We start from the raw sequence: 20,396 nt of genomic DNA, 5'->3' as shown, positions 1-20,396 counted from the left end.
GTTACATCGAGAATTATGGGAGGGAGAAGAGATCTCCCGATGAAGCTGAAGGAAACAGTGAGAAAATGTTGAATAGAGGGTTGTTGAACATCAGAGGTTTAAACAGAGGTTTCAGAGATTTCCGAGCGAATTTCAAGTTAGGTGAAAATGGTAAGTTACAAAGTTTAGCCACAAAATTATCACTGGAAGATATCAGGAGTAAAGCATTGACTCGATTCAACAATTTACGAGAAAATTTGAAGAACGCTCGTCTGAAAACGCCCATTAAAAGTCGGGAAACGAGAGCTATAAGTGATATAGAAGGCAGAGCTAAACCAAGGAGTGTTATCACGTTATCTGATGACATGGAAAATAATGAGATCCCCAAGAGACGTGGAGAATACATATATGAACCGAAAGTAAATGATCGGTTTCAACTGTCTTCAGCCGAGTTTGAAAAGAAAATGAATGGTTATAAGACTTTCAGCAGATCAACCCCTGTGAGTAGTCGCAAAAATAGTATGATTCACTTGGACGATATCGGGAGAGAGAAGCAGGTGAGCCCCAAAGAATATAAAGACAATGATTATTTGGTTGAAAGGATGTCGATGACTGACAGGGCTGTGGTGGGGTTGAAACATTCTGTAGAAGAACTGGAGAACACAGCTAAAGAAATACTGGACAAATTTAGGGGTTCAGATTATTCGGAAGAACGTAAGAAGCCATCGCTGTCCAATATCTTACAGAATACTTTCAGAATTGGTAGACCAAAGGAGCCGAAAAGAACAGGGGCCTTAGCTTTTTTGAACCCAATTATTGATCTAGCTTTGAAATTTATGAGAACTTTGGGGATCATATCCTAGATCCTAGATTGATAACTATTTGGTTGTTGTTTTAATTACTTTCAGATAGGGCTGCCAAGATTTTCTTTATCATTGATATTATTTGGCTAATCTTGAACAGTGAGACAGATTCATTTGTAAAGATATGCAAGATATTTTTTATACTTTTATAAGAAAAGAGAAAGTTGGAATCACAAAATGTTTTGAGCTCTTTTTATTTGACAGAAAACCAACAACAGCAATAATAGTGATTTGTCTACATCCAACAAAATAATTACAGTTAGTTCAGGCAGGACCCTTCGGTTACCCAAAAAATATTATAGAAATATACTTGAATTGTCAGATGACAAGCATTTGGAGTGCTGTATTAAGCAACAGAGAACCAGAGTATTATTCATCATGATAGCAATAATTATGGAATTAATTGTTATATTTTTTAGGTATATAAGATTATCTTTTTATTATTTTATATGTTGTAGAGTAGTTTTTGATACGTTGGAAATAAAATATTGTAATTAACAAGGTTTACCATATTTTATTTTTATCCTTAATCAATTTCAAAGTTTTTTTCAAATTTGAATCTGATCAATCATAAATACTTGTTTCAGAATTAATATTCACTTGCAAAAGTGGGATTGGAAGTTTCTTAGGTGAACGATTAGGCTCAACTCACACTTACGCGACTCAGGTCGAGAAGAGACTCGACTCTAGTCGAGAGCATGTGTTTTCAAATGAGTGACGTCGCGGAGACTAGAATCGATTGGTCTGAGTGTCACTATTTGGAAACCCATGCTCTCGACTAGAGTCGAGTCTCTTCTCGACCTGAGTCGCGTAAGTGTGAGTGGAGCCTTATTACAGTAACTATTACATGTCTTCATATTATATTACTGGAACCTGATACTAGGACTGGAAAATAATATCATAATTAATTTATGATCTTGAACCTATGCACTAAATTAATTTATTTCTCATACCATCATTTCTAATAACAATGTATTACATGTCATTACAAGTCATTACATGACTTCATATTATATTAATGGAACCTGATACTAGGACTGGAAAATAATATCATAATTAATCTATGATCATGAACCTATGCACTAAATTAATTTATTTCTCATACCATCATGTCTAATAACAATGTATGACCATAAGTTACTTTGAAAATATTTGAAAAGAACATTTGAAAAATGGTATTTCAAACAAAACTCTTTTTATGATTTAGTCTAATCAATAATGATAATGAGACTGTGATAAAAAATTAGAAATACAGCGGTATAATCTAGAATGGTTTGGCACCTTCAGTTCAAATCAAACAAGAGATTTTGTGTAAGTAAGTTATGTTGGAGACAGTGCTTCAAAAGTACAGAATTAGAAAAATATTAAAATTGATTAGATTTCTTATTGTTCAACTTCTCTTGAAAATGAAAGTTGATGCACAAACTTTGCAGAGGTCATCAATAATTACGAGGATTACTGGACCGTTCCTATTATCTTTAAACGTTTAAAATGACGTGACTGATACTTCATTAACTACACTAATTACAATAAAAAACAATAAAATTGATAGGTAATTTTTTTTGAATTCCAATCAATTAAAAAAAAGTTTAATACCTGATAATGGTACAGTATCTCTATAATTAGTTTATTTGAATTTGAGCTGTTAAATTCAGCTCTACACATTTTTATCAACCCGTTTAAAACTAAAACCTTTGGTCAAATAAAATGAAATAATGGTAATGTTTTTGGAAACAACGATCATTCCAGGACAAAGTGATATGATTGTTATCATATTGAAAATAATTGATATCTTGGCAAGGATGGAAATTTGCAACATACAATTGTAATAAACTTTGATGAAACATTGAATTTAGTTCGCTCATTGTTCATATCTAGACATAAATTTGTCACTAATCATCACTTCACTTCATTGTTCATATCCCACTAATCATCACCTTATGCTCTTATTTATGCTCGTGTGCTCTTATGTGATGATTCTCTTATTGACCCTAGACTTATGCTTAGGTAATAGGAGGAATAATGATGAATATAGAAGGAGAGATGAATATTTGGAAGTTGAAAATTATATTTATCCATTAGAAATGTAAAATAGTCTGAGCTACTAATACTAAATTTAAAAAAACAAAATAGAAAATAACAATGCTGTCTCTCCAATCAATCCCTAATACGGCAAACGTTTAAAAGGTAATTAAACTAGCGTCTGGTCACATATCAAATTTCAAATACATTTATAATGTAAAAGGATAATTTTTTCCCCATTATCTCCACTATTGAGGTGACTGATTGTCTAAACTCATACGGTAATACTTTGAGTAATTACTGCAATGAAATCTGATTCACAACCGCGATTTCATCCAAGTCTGCAGTTTTTCGAACAGTGACCAACGGTTTTACCAGCTAAGGTGATGTAACCCATAAACGTCACTGACAATGGCTCAAAGCTTCTGTCACCAAAGAGTGACTATTCGAATATTGTGGAGAATTGTTACTACTGGTCATGAAAACCTCAACTAGATTGATGAAATAATCGAGGTTGAATTATTTTAGTTAATATAGTAGAAATAAAATCAAATGACTCAATCCAGAGACAGTGCTTTATTGAAAATAATGTTGGTTATTGTAGTGTAGAATAGTTGATGGACTACTGTGTATCGTAAAGGAACTGTGGAAAGTCTATACTTGTGATGAGTCATCATTGGGTTTTCTAGAGAAGCCTAGGAATTCATAGACGGTATGTTTATATTTCATTACTTTAGCAATAATTCATTTGAGAAATTTCAAAGTAATAAAACAATCATAATTTGTAATCGAATGACATGAATTTCAACTCATCACCTATTTTGGTGAACTATGATTGCTTCCTCCAGTATGAAGCAATCACTTCAATATAATTGATACCTACTATTACAAAAATGTAATTATAAAAATAAAGATAAAGATTGTGCAGATAACAAAACCTTTGATTGGAGGTAAATTAATGTTTTGCTGATATAGAAATAGATATATGCTGATTAGTAGAAATAGCCAATCAATCAACAAATAGCCAATATTGTACTGAAGAATATTTTCAAGGTAGTTGTTTTGCCAAATAAACTGATTTTGTACTGTAATTTAAGTCAAGGTTGTTTCTAATTTGAAAATATTTCTAGTATTGATGTTTTAAAGTTCACAAACAGTGACAATGAATTCCTTGAATTGAAAAGTCAGGCTCATTTGTCAAACAAGCAATTGATATTTGTACATAGAAATGTAGATGTCAAGTATTGATTGGGATTATAAAATCACTTATGATTTTATCAACTATGATTTTATAATAGTAGTAATTTGTGATACAATGTTATTAATAATTTCTATTCAAGAATTGAACAGTTTTTAATAATTTATATTTTAGTAATACAATTTATATATAATTGTTTTTTGTCATTTTAATTACATTTTTCCCAACTCAAATTATCTGAACGCGTTATACTGGTGTCTGTTGACAAGCTTCCGATGACATTTTTCATAAAATAACAGAATTCAGAATCATATACTGAAAAAAGAAATTATAATTGCGGATTGAATCAAATTGGATTAATTATTTGAGCCAATATTTGTTGTTATTTTCAATTCAAACAATGTTATAATAATAGTAGTTTGTAATACAATGTTATTAATCATTCATATTTAATAATTCAGCATTTAAAAAATATATATAATATAGTGATGCAATGTTATGATAATTTCAATATTGAATATTGTAGAGTAATATTTTAACAATCATTATGCATATTAATCTCTGAAATCAATAAAGGACGTAGTAAGAATTCAATTGAATGAAAATATTAAAAACTATTTCTTGTATTTAGCAATAAATAAATAAATTATTTGGCAATAATGACATGAGGAATAATAGGTTACAAATAATTAATGATTCAACTAATCAGAGGAAAGAATCCATATTTTCATAATTAAAAGTAGGCCGAAGCTTCATTAAGTTTAAAGATCTTAATAAATTATTATTATATCCAGTTAATGAGATCGTAAATTAGGCGGTGCCGGTATATACAAGGTACCTAGAATAGATGTATGTATTCTAGGTACATTGGGTATATACATGAGCAACATCAGAATTGCTTTTCTGTAAGAAAAATGATTATGCAATTGATTGAATGATCTTCAAAGTAAAAATTGTTCAATCAATTTTATTCGGCCTATTTGTGAAAAAATGACCCAAAAAAGGTATGCATTCCAAAAGAATGCGAGAATGTATTAATATAGAATATTAATTAAATAGAAATCCAATTAAAATGTACCTGCGGGAAAGTACCTCATATCAACCCACAAGTAATATTACTATAAAATAATAATAGAGAAAGTACCTATGCTTTCTCCAGTATAAGAATAAGAATTTCAAAGAATTTATGAAAAATTTGAGCATAAATTAAATGTCAAGCGATGAAGTCTGGTAAATTCTTCATAAATGAAAGTTATTTTCAAATCAGAGTTTTCCTCATTTAAAACTAGAACAAAATTTCAGTTAGTGGTACTTTTAAATGTGAATGTATTAATCTCTATTTTATTTAGTAGAAAACCAATTTTTTCATAGTAATGCTTTTTTACAGGGAATATGATTAGATTGCCAAATCAAATACTATTTTTCGTCTGCATTTTGAAGATCACTATAGGACATCCAACAAGAGTTCCACAAATCATCAAAGATGAGGAAAAAGTGTAAGTTTATTATGATCTATATTATTCAATTTATGAGTTGAATAATCAAATAATTGGTATCTATGAAATTCGGTACAGTAGTATGATTTTTCCATTCAGGAAGTACGAGTATAACAATAATTCGAATGAAAGATGAATCTTCATTTATTGAAAACTTGAAAATGAATTGTATCGTAGTTCAAAGATCGAATCCCGAATGATGAGCAAATTAGAATCCATGAAAATAATTAATCTGTCTTCTGCATATTTTATCTTTTTTTATAGTCAATAGTAGTTCACTTTCACTACGTTATTTTTTCTGCTATTCCTTTCGTATTGTTTTCCCATTTGCTTTGATAACAAAAACAAAAAATAATACGATAATTTAACAGTGTTTCAAAGCAAGCAAGCGATAATTGGAGTTTTCAACTTTGAGATCTATCCTGTTGGAATATGATTCTGTATTCATCAACAATGTCGGGTCAATAAATAACTGGAACTTGGCATAATACCATATTTGAAAATGTTACATATTGATAGATTTTTCCTTTGATAATAACAATGCTAATGACTTTACACAAAAGAAAAATAATGGCCCGGTTGCACAAAAGCCGGTTAAATTTTAACCGTGATTAATTCCATGAGAACCAATCAGAGAAGCAGTCTTTTCAAAAACGCCTTCTTTGATTGGTTCTCGTGAAATTAATAACGATTAAAATTTAACCGTCTTTTGTGCAACCGGGCAAATGTGTTTGTAAGGTATTGTCAGTTACAATAATATGATACTATAAACTGCATCCTAATAAGGAACTGTAATAGGTCTGAATCAATCATTACAAAAAGTGTGTACAAAAATAAAGACATCTATAAACATTTTTTTTCAATTTGTAGTTTTAAATCTCAGTTCAACTAATTCGCGATAGCTTTTGAATATGGCCTTGCACTTGCCTGTCAAGCGGAAAAAGTTTTTATTAACATTATTATCAGTTACAGCCTGTTTGTGCATTTTAGTATGTTTGACTCAACCGTAAGTCTATTTAATAATAAGGCTAGATTTTGATTAACGTTTTTTCATTCGGTACGACAGGACAGTAAGCTCTCCGATTGGCTAACTCGATAAGCCAACCCAATCAGCCAATCTGAGAGTTTTTCCTGTCGTACCGAATTGAATTGAATTGAATTCGGAAAGCTCTCCGATTGGCTAACTCGATAAGCCAACCCATTCAGCCAATCTGAGAGATTTTCCTGTCTTGTCGTGCCGACTGAATAAACGCCTCATTTGGCTTGGCCTTGAGACACCTGTTGGATGGGTGATTGCTTAAGCCGGTTCAGATTGATATAATTAGAAAAAAATTGAAATGGTTTTCTGATGGTTTGAAACCTTCCTACAGCTTCAGCTATAATAGCTCCTTCCATGGCTCATCATCATCCACACAATAACAAAAATACAAGCCTAGAGCTCACATCAATAATATATTTCATAAAATAGAATCATAGTGTACCCTTTTTTCAAAAATATTTCAATATAAAATAACAGATTAAAAACTAAAAAAATGTACTATGATGTTATCTCTAATTTATAGAAATGAATGTCTGTTTGTGTGTTAGTTTGTTTGTTCCCTATAGACTCGAAAACTACTAGACAGAACGGCATGGAACTTTGGTAATATCATAGATAAATAATAGCATGAGTAGATATCCCATGGTATAGGGCGTTTATGTTGCAACTTTTACTGTTATCTCAAGCTGATAGTGCACGTTATTCTTTCCTGTGAAGCTTTATGATGCTTGTAGTCTCTCATACTGTGCCGTTCATACACTCTTACCCGGTAAAAACAGTAAAAATCGACAATAATCAACAGTAATCGGCTTGAGATAACAGTAAAAGTTGCAACATAAACGCCCTATATCATGGGATATCTACTTACGCTATTGTTTCTCTATGGTAATATGTTGTGTGAATATTGGGGATGGTTTCTGACCAGAAATTTTAATAGGGGGGCTAATAATAATTATATAATATATTAATCCATTTTACAAACCTATGTTTTCGAAATTGTCGGTCGAGCGGCTAACGTAGAGCCGGAAGATCATCATGATTCAAGATCATGTTGTGATAATATGATTCAGCATCTAAACTTACCAGGTGTAATAAACACATCACTCTGTGATAAATTTGTTTACTGGTATTAAAACGGTAATTTTAAGCACATAGGAAGTCCGTATTGAGATGTAAATGAAAATATTGATTTTAAATAAATAAATTTCATTATTCACCAAATAAAGTCGAGTGTGACATGAGATACATTGACTTTTTGGCGGTACGAAGTTCGCCGGGTAAGCTAGTTTTATGAATAAAAATAAGTAGCCCAGAATACATGTTATGATTTATTAATTTAACAATAAAATAATGTATTTAATATACTCATTATGTTTTACATAAACCATCAATTGTCTACATAATACTGCTTGTTCATCTATTTGTTTGAATTTGTATTACACAGCGTTCAATAATTTTTTCTTCAATAAATTCCAATTTCAATCACAAATAAGGATTCATGGAAAAACACACACTAAATAAAATACATGCGCACATCATAATGATACTTTCAACTTTTTTCAGAACATTCCAAAATAAACTACCAGAGGACCCCTTGGATTCAGAAATCACTGTGGTAGGGAAGCCACTAAACACAACCAAACACGGATTCGGCCAGTTGAAAAACAATGGATCCATTATCCGGGAAAAGGAAAAACACCACTGTCCATTCTGCCAATACTCAGCCAACACGGAAGAAAACAGGGATTTGGACTCGGAGTCTCCACAACCATATTTGATACTAGGTAATATTAAGCCAGTAGTTAATCAGCCAACAATTATTACTCAAAAAGAAAACCACGAAGACAATAATTCAACATGGAGTCCTCAAAACCAAATCAAAGCTATCCTCAAAATCCCAGAAGGTAATGGGAAAGAACATAAGAGATGTACACACGGTGATAATGGTCTAGGGGGTGGTTTACAACATACGGAATTTGACAATATTTTGTTGAATAACCCTGATATTTTGAAAAATATCGACTTCAGTTGTTGTAGTACGTTGAGGCGGATTTTACTGAATGCGTTGAGATTGGAGGGCAAATGTTTGTGTTCAGATAGTATAGCAACGTCCCCTATAATTAATATTACCGCTTTGAAAGACAACGCGTTTGAAGAAGGGTTGGTTCGTCAGGAAGTTCAACCCATATTAATTAAACAGCAGCTTGATACGTCATCGAAAATATTGGGTCAGGAGGAAGGATTAGAGAATAATTCACAAGGAAATTTGATCTATGATAGATTAATGTTTAAAGAGCCTAACGGAGAAAATCATTTGATAGATAGTTTAGGTATGCGGAATACTGGAGAGAACATTGAAGAAAATAACGATAGAAAACATGGTATGATAGATTCCTCGGGTAAACAGGACGCAATGGGTAATATTGGATCGATTAAGAATAAAGCGAGTGATTTAATAGTTAACCTAGGTATGAAGAATACTGAAATAGGAAATGATGAAAATAACAGTAAAGAAAATGATGATATGATTACTACAGTAATGCAGAGTACAAGAGATAACATCAAAGAAGGTGAAAATGGAGAAAATGTAATGAAAACTTCTGGTATGCAGAATAAAAAAGATAGCATTTCAGAAAATAAAAATAGGGGGAGTCATGGAAACAATACTTTACTTATCCAGAATATGAGGGATAACGTCATAGGCAGTGTGAATGGAGAAGATGGTGTATTAAATACTTTAGGTTCACGGAATGAGAAAGAAAATAAAAGTGGAGAGAATGAGGTTATAACTACTTCAGTGATGCAAAATACAATGAATAGTATCGACGGTAATAGCAATAAAGATAAAGGTGTGATGAATACTCTAGTTATTCAGAATACAAGAGAAAACATTGAAGAGAATCATAATGAAGAAAATGGTGAACTGAATACTTCAGGTGTACCAGATAAAAAATATGATACAACAAAGTTTGGAAGTGAAATGGGAGTGATGACAATCCATTCAAATGGGTCCAAAGATGCTGAGAATAGTAAGGTTACCTCACAATTACCATTTGAGAAACCTGGAAGATTTATGGGGAGTAATATTAATGTAAAACCAATGATGATTGATTCAGGAGAAGAAGTTGGAGCACCTTCAATAAATGACAGCTTGATTATAGGAAATAAGAGACAGATTGAAGAAGACTTGAAGCTCGTGGAAGAATCTGTGATGGGTAACACAAAAAAGTTTTCAACTATTGAAACAGTAGAACTATCTACAACTTCACTAGGAATTAGCGATAGTTCTACAACAGAACCAAACGAGAAACTGGAAGAAATAGAGGGATATCTGGGTAAACCTGGTACTAAAGTAAACTATAAGTCTACTGAAAATACTAGCAATCAGTTAATGGACTTGTTTGTTGGAAATAGGATGGATAACAGCTTGAAAAAGGTACTAGATGGGAAACACAAGAATGAGGAAAATCTTAGTGACTTGGATGAAGGAATAAACGAGTACACAACTGAGAATTTATTGAGGCACATAGATGAAAATGGAATAATCAATTTCAATGAAGTAACAAATAATACAACTAAAAATGTGTTGCACAAGATTTTAGGGCTTGAAAGTAAGGAGTTGAAACTGAGAAATATCTCTGATAATTTATTGGAGATGAACATGAAATTCAGTAATGGAACAACTCAGAGCACTCAAGAGCTAACAAAAGTTATGGAGATGGAATCATATATCACAACGCCAAAAGAAAGTGATTTAGAAAAGAAAGCAAATTATACCGGTACGGATGATAATTTGCTTATAACTCCTGAGAATGAACAGGTCCTATTGCAGCCTAATTCTGAAATCCAAGCAATAAAAGATGGGAAGCTAATACTTGAAAGAAAGAAGATATTATCAAAAAGTGCTGAGAATCAATCATTTACTGCTGAGAATAGGAGTAAAAATCTAACAATAGAAAGTTATACAGAAAATACCTGGACTGAAGACAAATTGATGAGTACCTTGACATACAACTTGGGTCAACAATTGGGAGTAGATGATGATAAGCTTCTAGAACAGACCACGCCTGAGCACAGTACACAAAATGGCATAATATTTACAACAGGTTACTCAGAGATATCAACAATTGGAACTGAAATTTCAGAAGAACCAAGTGAAGTGGATGATTTGAACAAAATTAAATATCAAAAGAAAGTTTTGTCAGGCATTCCCAATTATTCCCATTCTGAAAATGAAGAAAGTGGACCTTTGGAATTGCAAAAAGAAAACGGTAACCTTCTTAAAGAATTTTATGATAAGAAATCAAAAGAGAACCAGGATCAAGCGGAAGAAACTGCAATTGTTGATGAGTTTTCAACAGAGAACTCCACTGACACTTCAATTGAAAATTCTGATCATATGCTACTACTTCCCAGCCAAAATGGTTCAACAGTGCAGTTAAATCGGTCAAAAGAGGCTGTGACAGACATCCAATCCACACAAAGTTCTCCTGATGTCACAAGAGATCCTATAGCAAGTTTTGAAGTAAACTCACTTACTACAACAGAGCCAATATTACTGGAATTAAGGAGCTCTACACTAAGTTCTGAAGCAAAATCTCTTACCTCAGACTCAAAAGAGTTGAGGAATTCTTCTTCAGACTTTGAAGTGAATTTGCTTACTACAGAATCAATATTACAGGAGACAAAGTCTCCAGAAGTTTTTCTAGATAATGGAATTCCTACCATGAATACAGAGAAGTCCTTAAACAACTATGTAACTGACTTTCTGATGAATAATCAACAATTTTCTTCACCAGATTACTTACCAAGTACTGAATCTTCAGTACAAAAAATTCAGTCTACAGATAACCTTTCGAAAGATGGGAGTCCGAACCTCTCAACAGTGAAACTATCTGATATTAATTCGAATGATTCTAACACAAACAGGAAGCCAGAAAAGGCTCAGAGTATAGACAATCAGACACAAAATGGAGAAGATATTCAACGACTTGATCCAGATAATTCGGAAAACTACACACTTGGTTCAATCCTAAAACCAACAACAGATGGTCTTCAGGAAAGTGAAGATTTCAATCTCGCTACAACTTCATCCAACATCAAACTGGATATTCCATTGAAAAACAACCAGCCTGAAGATCCTAGAAAGATGAATGGAGATCCTAAAAGGTTGGAGAATGGAAGAGATGTAGTAATGGAAGCAAGCCTTGAGCCAGATAACTACATGCTTGGTTCAATTGAAACTGGTTCAACCCAACCCCAGTCTACAGATAGTCCTTTGAAGGATGATATTCTGAATCAAACAAGTAGCCCATTTCATATTGAACTAGAAAAAAGGAAGAAGATAGACTACCAGTTGAGAAATGGACAAGATATTCTTTCGAAGACAAGTCTTCAACCAGATAAAAATCCAATTGACTCAACACAGACAAATGAAGGTGAATCAAGCACATTATCAACTGACTTAGAATCAAACTCTAATGATTTGTACACAAATAATGGAGCAATTGCTACTACGCCAACTGAAGCAAGTTTGCTATCACAATTTGATGAGATGAAAACATACCAGAACCCGCTCAATATGACTTCCAGTAATGACACTATTAGAAAAGATTTACTACTATCAACTAATGTGAATAGAGTCTCACAATGGAACGGTACTGAAATTGATATTGAAATGGAAAAGGCTGAAAATATATTGAAAACTTTGATAGACGGATTTAAGAAGACACACTTTGATGATAACTATGACAATATAGTTGATGAAGTAACAGATAATCCTGAGAAAGCTGTACTTGAGACATCAACTCATTTCTTGCGCTTTCAGGAGACATCAATAGACTGGAATCATCTAGAGATAACTATGAGAGTCCAAGAAATTTACAAACTAATAAAAATGCTAGAGAAGATAAGAACAATTTCGAATTAAATTCTTCCAATGCTGATGTTGATTTCATTCTTGGAAAGATTCCAAGTACAAGAACACCTGAAGATTACTATCTGGAATCAACAACAATGAGTAGTGATAATTCAACGACAACTAAAAGCAATAGTGATCATTCATCAGAGGCAACAGTTAGTAGTAACAGCTTAACAAATACAACAATAAGTGATAAAAACATAACAGAGACTGCGATAAATAATGATAACATAAAAGGGGAGCAACATTCTTTGCAAGTGAGCAACACTTCAAGTGACCATGTAAATTTGGTCGATTATGATAAATACTTGGCTGAAATCAATGAGCTTCATAAATTTTCAACAGATAACCAATCATCAATTAAAAGTTTGGAAGGATCTGGTTCTGGGAACAATTTACCGTCAGATTATAATTCTCAAATAATTGATACAAAAGTTAGTACTGAGGAATCAAGCACATCCATGATAAACTTAATTTTTACATCTCACCCAATTGATAGAGTTGAGTTAAGAGTTATGAATCAGAGTACTGAGTTTCCTTCAACTGAATCAGAACTTGGGAAAGCTTCAGATTTAGTTGTGGTACATAATTCTTCACAAGAAAATCGAAATTCTAATCTTGTAAGTTTGATACCAGAAGAGTTAAATACAGCCACCTCGAATGGTATCAACGAGATCATTCTATCTTACAAAATACATTTCCTGAGAATCCAACGGAATACTTTGAATTGAATAATGAAACATCGGGAATAAACAATACTTTAGCAAATGTTGGACAGATTTCACGCAGCAAAGTTGTTGGTCAAGTAAATGACCTCAACACAAGTGATTTGGAAGAAGAAATTTTAAGTACTGGGAATTACCTAGTCCATCATGTCAATGTTTCCAGATATAAGGATTCTGAAGATTTGAGTAGCCATCATCAAGAAACTGTGAAACCCAAATTGAATCCTGAGAATATTATGTTAGAATTTGAAACTACTACTACAACAACCGAAAATCATCAAAAAGATAAGGATACAGGTTTTACCAATCTTACTTCAAATTTATCACAGGATTCGGAATTGATTGAATTCACGACTAGTAAATTCACGAAGGGGTATAATGAGAGTACTGATTTGGCTCAAAAACCAACTGCAATAAATGACTTGGAGACTCATTCACCTGTTATAGTGTGTTTACCAAATCAAGACTCCGATCATTTGAACAAAGATTTACTCAAGAGTAGATTTTTTATTCAAAACGACGCAAACATTATTGAATTCAAGTTGGTGCAAAGAAATGTGAGCCTCTGTGGATGTCCACATAACTCATATGAGCTCAAACCAAAGTCACGGGTTACACAATCTGATATGAATCTACTAAAAACACTGGAGGGTCAACATATTTCAAAGATTTTGCGAAGAGCACACAAAGTATCAGACATAAATACAGAAAATTATGAAGCAACAACTGAAAATGACAATTTGACAGAAATATATCTTGATTCAGATGAGATGGGAGTACATAGAATGACTTTGGACAAAGCTGAGACTGACCATGAGGATAGTGGTAATCAAGAAAAAGAAACTAAAAAAGTAGACAATTATAGAGAAACTGGAAAAATTAAAGGAACCAATTCATGTAACTGCCAATGTTTAGGTAATATGAAGCCATCCAAAGTATTTCCAAACAATCATAAAAATGTACAACCCACTGGTGATTTGGACATCGACCAAGGCAAAGATAAATCTTTTAAATCACAAATTGACAATTCGCAATCGGAAAAAATTATGAAATTGAACAAAGAAGAGATTAACTATGCGGAAGAAGTAAACTACAAGAGAAAATACAACAGAGATCGTCCACAAGCATCGAGACGACGTGATTTTCCAATAAGGGTTGATAAAGAAATATTGAAAAGATTTATGTCTGTCTTTAGACCTCACAACTTTAGAAGATCTTGATTAAAAACATTTTTATAATAAAATTCGTGTTTGATTGAACTTTCCTTGCATTCTATGCTTCATTATTATTTTTATTCAGCGTAAAAAGGCAGATACACAACACATATAAAGCTCATATAATTATCAAATGCAAACATATACACCGTAAATTTCCGATTTCTTTGAGATCTTGTAATATCATGCTTCCTTGTAGTAGCCTATATCACAAGTAATTAATTATTATATTGAGTTATTTTATTTTTCAAAAGAAACTTTAGACCAGTACGGCACCTAATTACTTTTACAATAGATAGCAGTGAATTTGATAATTAAAATAAATGAATATCCAACTCACATTATATTTTTCTGATGCAATACCCGTAGCATTTTTCATCAGTGTTTTTGATTCTAGTTTCAACATTTTTTATGGTGAATGATTTCTTGTGTTTTTTTCTCAATTTGATGAATTTACATCCAAGTTTACTATGATTCCAAGATAGGTAGCAACTCCACCAACAGTCTACAAAAATAAAATAATGAATGAAATCAATGCAATTTCTTGAATAAACATTAAAACCAACATTTAATACTTCAACAAGTAAATTAACATTTGCTCTATTGCAATTATTACTTCTATTCATATTTGATTTGGACTAATCACTGACCTATTCACTTAAAATCACAAAGCAAAAAGTTATGAAGTATTATGATAGATGAGAAATTCCGAAATAAAAATTGATTGACCGTTGCTTCTACTGGTGATAATTTTTATCTTTCTTAATAGAAATTATATATGCCTTTTATTTTCCAACATTCATTATTTCCAAGTATCATTTGAAGATAAAATCATTAAGCAATATAATAAGTGTTTTAGTTAAGAATTTACAAGTACTTTTTGCAATGAACAGGAATTTACTTGAATATGGATTTAGCAATAACTAGTGGTCCTGGATATATCAAACTATAATACAGCACGAGTTTACTACAACTACTATTATTCTATGTGTTTTTAGTATTGAACTCTTATAAAAAATTAGCTTTATCTGTTTAAATTTTTGTATTTGAATAAATATTGCTCTCACCCAAACAAACAATTCCGGCTTCAAAACGAAAAAATTCCAACCAGTAATTTTCCAATCACTGCATGATACTTCAATAGAGAACATTTGGAGCTGAAATAAACAAAATCAATGTTATTATTAGCATTCGAAAAATCGAACCTTGCATATTCTTCCAGGAATAACAAAAATTATTCTATTCAAACAATAATTATTATTTCTTTAGAATTATCTAACAAAGGATTATTTTGCTTCACATGCTTCTAAAAGGAAACCTTCAGTTTCAATGAGAATATGAGGGTATTTAAATACAGTACGGTATTATAGGTACTATCTGAAATTTGGCCTACATTAAAAATGTGAAGTGACACTGTAAATTAAATTAAATTCATAGTCTTGAGATTATGAGTGCTCAAGTTCAAGAGCACTGAAGTTCAGCACTATTGAGATCTAAACTCAGTTGATAACAACAAGAACTGTTTCAGGAAAGTAAGAGAATCTTCAGTTGAAAAAAAAATAAAGAAAAAAGTAACGTTTAAAACACATAACACTATTAAATTCCTCTGAATCGTTAAACTAAATTCTTTTAATTTTAATGATAATTTTTAAATAAATATTTCTTGTTTCATTCTTTTAATTTTATCTATTTTTTTCAACAAAACAACTGTGAATCTGTCTAAACCTGAACATTTTACATGTATTGTATATATTTTACAATACATGATAATAATTTATTCTGTATATTTTTATGAAGACTAATTCGAAACTGAGGTATAGAGATCAATATTCATGATTTCATTGAGTATCATTACAGTAACTATATTACCCACAGTAAGGGTAATATAGTTACTGTAAGTATCATAAGATTCAAGAATGTTTGTGATGAATACCTCGTCCTTCACCGATTGATCCAGCTGCCTGCCCATAGCTAGAGGCAGTATTTCTTCAATTTTTTCAGCCTGAAAAGCAAATTCAGGAGATAATTACTTTTGGTTTCATTCAAGAGCATACATTTTTCCAACTCCTCCTTGTGAAAGGATATAGATTCGTAATCATATATTTCAATATTTTTCTTACTATTCTTTAGTAAAGTTTTTCTAGAAGTATTTGAAAGGCGATTTCAGCTATTTTTGCAGTTCTGCTAGGAGATAATATTAGAAACCTGTTTATTACTAATTTCTCTATTAAATGATAGATTCTGATGGTTCAGTTAGAAGAAAACTGTTGAAATTGCAGCGGTGTTTCTCTCAGAACAAACTGACACAGGTACAGACAATATTTTCGGTTTCAATTTTGAATGAATCATTTGATTACCGGTAATACATAGAATAAAGATGGTATAGTCATGATAACAGAGTGCAACCATAGAGAAACAATAGCGTAAGTTTTAATATGCTATTGTATCTCTATGGTGCAACTTTCAAAGGCATGAGGGGGGAATGAGTTTAAACGCTTGCACTGTTTTGCACTAGGAGGCAGGGCAGCCAACCTGACGTCCTCTTCACTACAGTGAGATCCAGGTTATAATGGCAGTGAATAGAGATAGGAGAACAGCGTTGCCGATTGTCTGCCTTAATTTATTATACTTCTACATTGTTAAAAACTGATTTGGCAACGTTGCGGAGCTATAGAAGGATAGCGCTATCTGTTTTGTCGAATGATAGACATGGATATAGTGAGGTCCACGTTATAATGACAGTAATTGATCAACTTTGGTTTTGCTATCCTTGTCTACCATTCGACAAAGCCGGTGGTACTATCCTTTTCTAGGTCCACAACGATGCCAATTATGTTTTTGTCAGTGTAGAAATATAATTAATTAATGCAGAGAATCGGCATCGCTATTCTTCTATCTTTATCCACTGCCATTATAACGTGGACCTCACTATAGCAACACCAATGTTGATCAAATACTGCCATTAAAACCTGGAAATCACTATAGACAACCTTTTCCTCTTGACTGAACCATCTGTGCAAGCTATTTATTTAGGTTAAGCTCAATTTTGGTTCTCGTTCATAGATTCAATGAAAACCAGCTACCTCTAAGGACCGAATTCACCAAAACGAAAACTTGGTTTGAGCGTCAGTTGATTCCTTAGACCAGATAAAGAATCTATCTATTCCATATCTGGTCTAAGGTTGATTCTAAATGAATAAAAAATCATAATTACAAAACCAATTCAAAATCATCTGACTTAGAACCAACTGCAACTCAAACCTAGTTTTCGGTTTTGGTGATTTGGGCCTAAACTCCCATACTGTTGAATGTTGAAATTGAAAAGTACCTACAACCATAGAGAAAAAATAGCGTAAGTAGATATCCCATGGTATAGGGAATTTATGTCGCAACTTTTACTGTTATCTCAAGCCGATTACTGTCGATTATTGTCAATTTTTACTGTTTTGTTGGGGTGAGAGTGTATGAACGGCACAATTTGAGAGACTAACAGCGTCACACAGCTGCATGGGAAAGCTGCACAGCTGCACACGTGAACTATCGGCTTGGGATAACAGTAAAGTTGCGACATAAACGCCCTATACCATGGGATATCTACTTATGCTATCGGTTCTCTATGCTACAACTCACTTTTCTTTTTTAGGACTACTAAAATTATTGAAACCCAATGAAAGTTATCAAGTACCTTTTTTCATCACATTACAATAAAATGGCTTTATTTACACTTGAAAATGGCTCTTGAAGAGTTGAAACTAGTTAAGTTGTGATCAAATAAAAGGAAGCTTGATAAGCCGTATCCACACTGAACAAATGTTCGACAAATATTTGTTGAAAAAGTTTGGGCAAATTTTACTATGTTTGACAAACTTGCCCGTGGCCAGTGTGGACGCGCCACCAAACGAGATATTTGTAAGTGGGAAGAACAGGTTTCATGTTTTACAGCTGTCAACTCTGAAAATTTTTGGAAAAACATTTTTTGTTTGACAAACAATGATTGTCCAAACTTTTTAAAATGTTTGTCCCTGAGCTCCTCAACAAACATGTTTGCCGAACATGTATGTCGAACATTTGTTCAGTGTGGACACGGCTTAACTTTTATTGTGATTCAGAGTTTTTCAATTTTGGAGAAGTTTCACATCAATAATTATGTATTCAAAAATTTAATGATAAATCGAAAATTATTTCTACTTGAAAATTTAGTCTATAGCAGGAAACCAACTTACTTCTTGCGTTGTTTGATACGCCTGCCACAGCAGTAAGTTGAATCTGAGAATAAGATGCAGCAGCCAACCACAAATCAAATAAAAAAAGTGGAAAATTTTACTTTCCGACTGCTTGTGATAGAATTCAAAATAAATGAAAAACACAATCATGATGAACAGAGAGCAGAAACTGAACAACAAATGAATACCAAACATGTCCTGCACACTTTTCAAACACAAATGGAGATGTCTGTAGGATAGACGTAGAGATATTAGTTCTTTCAATAAATCGTGGTCATCTTGAAAGGAAAAATTGGTTTTTGGGGCACAATTGACTAACATGGGTAAAACTTTGGACATGGCTTTTCTTCTGTTCATTTTCAATTTTTTCCACAATATTTTCACTTTTTCCGATTTGGAAAAATAACGATTGACGAAAACAACTTTTCTATCTAATTCACTTTTGACTATCTGTGAACTCGGCACATCTAAAAGAACTGACAGCCTCCTTGTTCTAACTTCATCGATCAAAGTCTTCAATCGTAGATTTATCAGGGCTAGTCGTAAATATATCGCCCTGCATATACATGCAAACTGCATTTCAACACAAATTACAGCGAAATTCCCAAAATATGAGACGGGAAAGAGTAGTAGAGTAGTTAGATTCAACGATTTCAACAGTTCTTTGGAAATATTTAGCAACATTACAGCCTTGAACGGACATATTGCTACAGCTATTAACAGATATATAATCAAACCATACCAGAATTGTTTTCTGTTAAATGTTGTATCAAATTTACCATAACCCATCATAACATCACTTATGTGAATGAACTTTATTATCTTTGAGTAAACCCTTTCCATGCATATAAATGAGATATAAAACGCTGGTAGACTATTGACTATTCTTATAGCTGGGTAGACTTGCATCAAATAATCGATCCACAGTTTTCGGATTTCCTTCAACGATTTGCGATTCGCATTATTTGTAGAAGCGTTGGCGCATTTCCAAGCGAATAACATGACGGATGATGAAAAAATGATTAGAAGAATTCCAGTATACAGTGATGAGAGTTTGCCAGATAGATTCTTGAATGAACCCCAGGGTAGTACTCCAAACACCATTGAAGTTACAGACAAGGGAAATGGAATTAAGTTGTTCACATTTTCCATGATTTTCATACTTATGCTCAGTATTTTATAAATGTATCGTTTGTAAAAAGTTTTTGCATTCCTTTTATCATTTGTTTTACATTTTCTTCATTTATTAATGGCTAGTTTGTTTTCTCAACAAAATAGGGACTAGATAACTTGTTCTTATTCAATTGTTCCCAAGGTAACAATTTTCTGATGGATATTAACTTTCATTTTTTTACTATTTTACATGTTTCAGAATCTATAATAAAATGTTAAAACATTAAATAAGAGAACTAATACAGTGTATGAACGTTCTTTGAATGATATGATTTACACGATTTTCATTTCAAAAGTCAATTGACGATATAATTTGTTTTTATTCCACTTGATGTTATATCATGCAAAAGTTACATCATACACACATTTAGTTGAATATTAATGATTTTTTGTCGATATGGAAGAGAGAAAACAATGGAAAATTGTAGTATGGTATGTTAGGTGAAGTAGATCATTAGAGAACAAACATTTTGTCTCATTAAGGACATTTCACTTTGATGAGGATCTCATTCTGACATAGGATAAATATCGCACGAATATTCAA

At 32.3% G+C, this 20,396-nt stretch overlaps 2 protein-coding genes across 3 annotated transcripts; one reads left to right on the top strand and one right to left on the bottom strand.

The window, feature by feature from the left end:
- The first annotated feature begins 3,267 nt into the window (after nt 1–3,267).
- LOC120349423 lies at nt 3,268–12,557 on the top strand. Its single transcript, XM_039419486.1, has 3 exons — nt 3,268–3,576; nt 5,451–5,558; nt 8,161–12,557. Exons 2-3 carry the CDS (start codon nt 5,455–5,457, stop codon nt 12,524–12,526), a joined length of 4,470 nt encoding a protein of 1,489 aa, XP_039275420.1. The 5' UTR covers nt 3,268–3,576; nt 5,451–5,454; the 3' UTR covers nt 12,527–12,557.
- Nucleotides 4,279–19,902, bottom strand: LOC120349424. 2 transcript variants are annotated; one of them, XR_005570343.1, is made up of 5 exons: nt 18,680–19,902; nt 16,390–16,458; nt 15,524–15,613; nt 14,797–14,961; nt 4,279–4,377 (listed from the first exon to the last, which is right to left on the bottom strand). XR_005570343.1 is itself a non-coding variant. In XM_039419487.1 (4 exons), exons 1-4 carry the CDS (start codon nt 19,838–19,840, stop codon nt 14,896–14,898), a joined length of 1,386 nt encoding a protein of 461 aa, XP_039275421.1. In that variant the 5' UTR covers nt 19,841–19,902; the 3' UTR covers nt 14,540–14,895. The 2 variants fall into 2 exon arrangements, 1 of the variants encoding a protein (XP_039275421.1); XM_039419487.1 differs by lacking the exon at nt 4,279–4,377 and having other exon boundaries at nt 14,540–14,961.
- Between the last annotated feature and the right edge of the window lie 494 nt (nt 19,903–20,396).

The sequence above is a fragment of the Nilaparvata lugens genome, chromosome 1, assembly GCF_014356525.2.
Source record: "Nilaparvata lugens isolate BPH chromosome 1, ASM1435652v1, whole genome shotgun sequence".
Classification (NCBI taxonomy): domain Eukaryota; kingdom Metazoa; phylum Arthropoda; class Insecta; order Hemiptera; family Delphacidae; genus Nilaparvata; species Nilaparvata lugens.
This window is presented reverse-complemented; position numbering and strand designations above follow the sequence as displayed.

Excerpts from the sequence above, each read along its gene's own strand:
- LOC120349424 (XM_039419487.1), bottom strand. The coding sequence starts at position 19,840 with ATGAAAATCATGGAAAATGTGAACAACTTAATTCCATTTCCCTTGTCT. Across the intron at positions 16,459-18,679 it reads CGTATCAAACAACGCAAGAA|GCTGAAAAAATTGAAGAAAT; the intron begins GTAAGTTGGTTT and ends TTTGCTTTTCAG. Across the intron at positions 15,614-16,389 it reads ATCAATCGGTGAAGGACGAG|CTCCAAATGTTCTCTATTGA; the intron begins GTATTCATCACA and ends TGTTTATTTCAG.
- LOC120349423 (XM_039419486.1), top strand. The coding sequence starts at position 5,455 with ATGATTAGATTGCCAAATCAAATACTATTTTTCGTCTGCATTTTGAAG. Across the intron at positions 5,559-8,160 it reads ATCAAAGATGAGGAAAAAGT|AACATTCCAAAATAAACTAC; the intron begins GTAAGTTTATTA and ends AACTTTTTTCAG.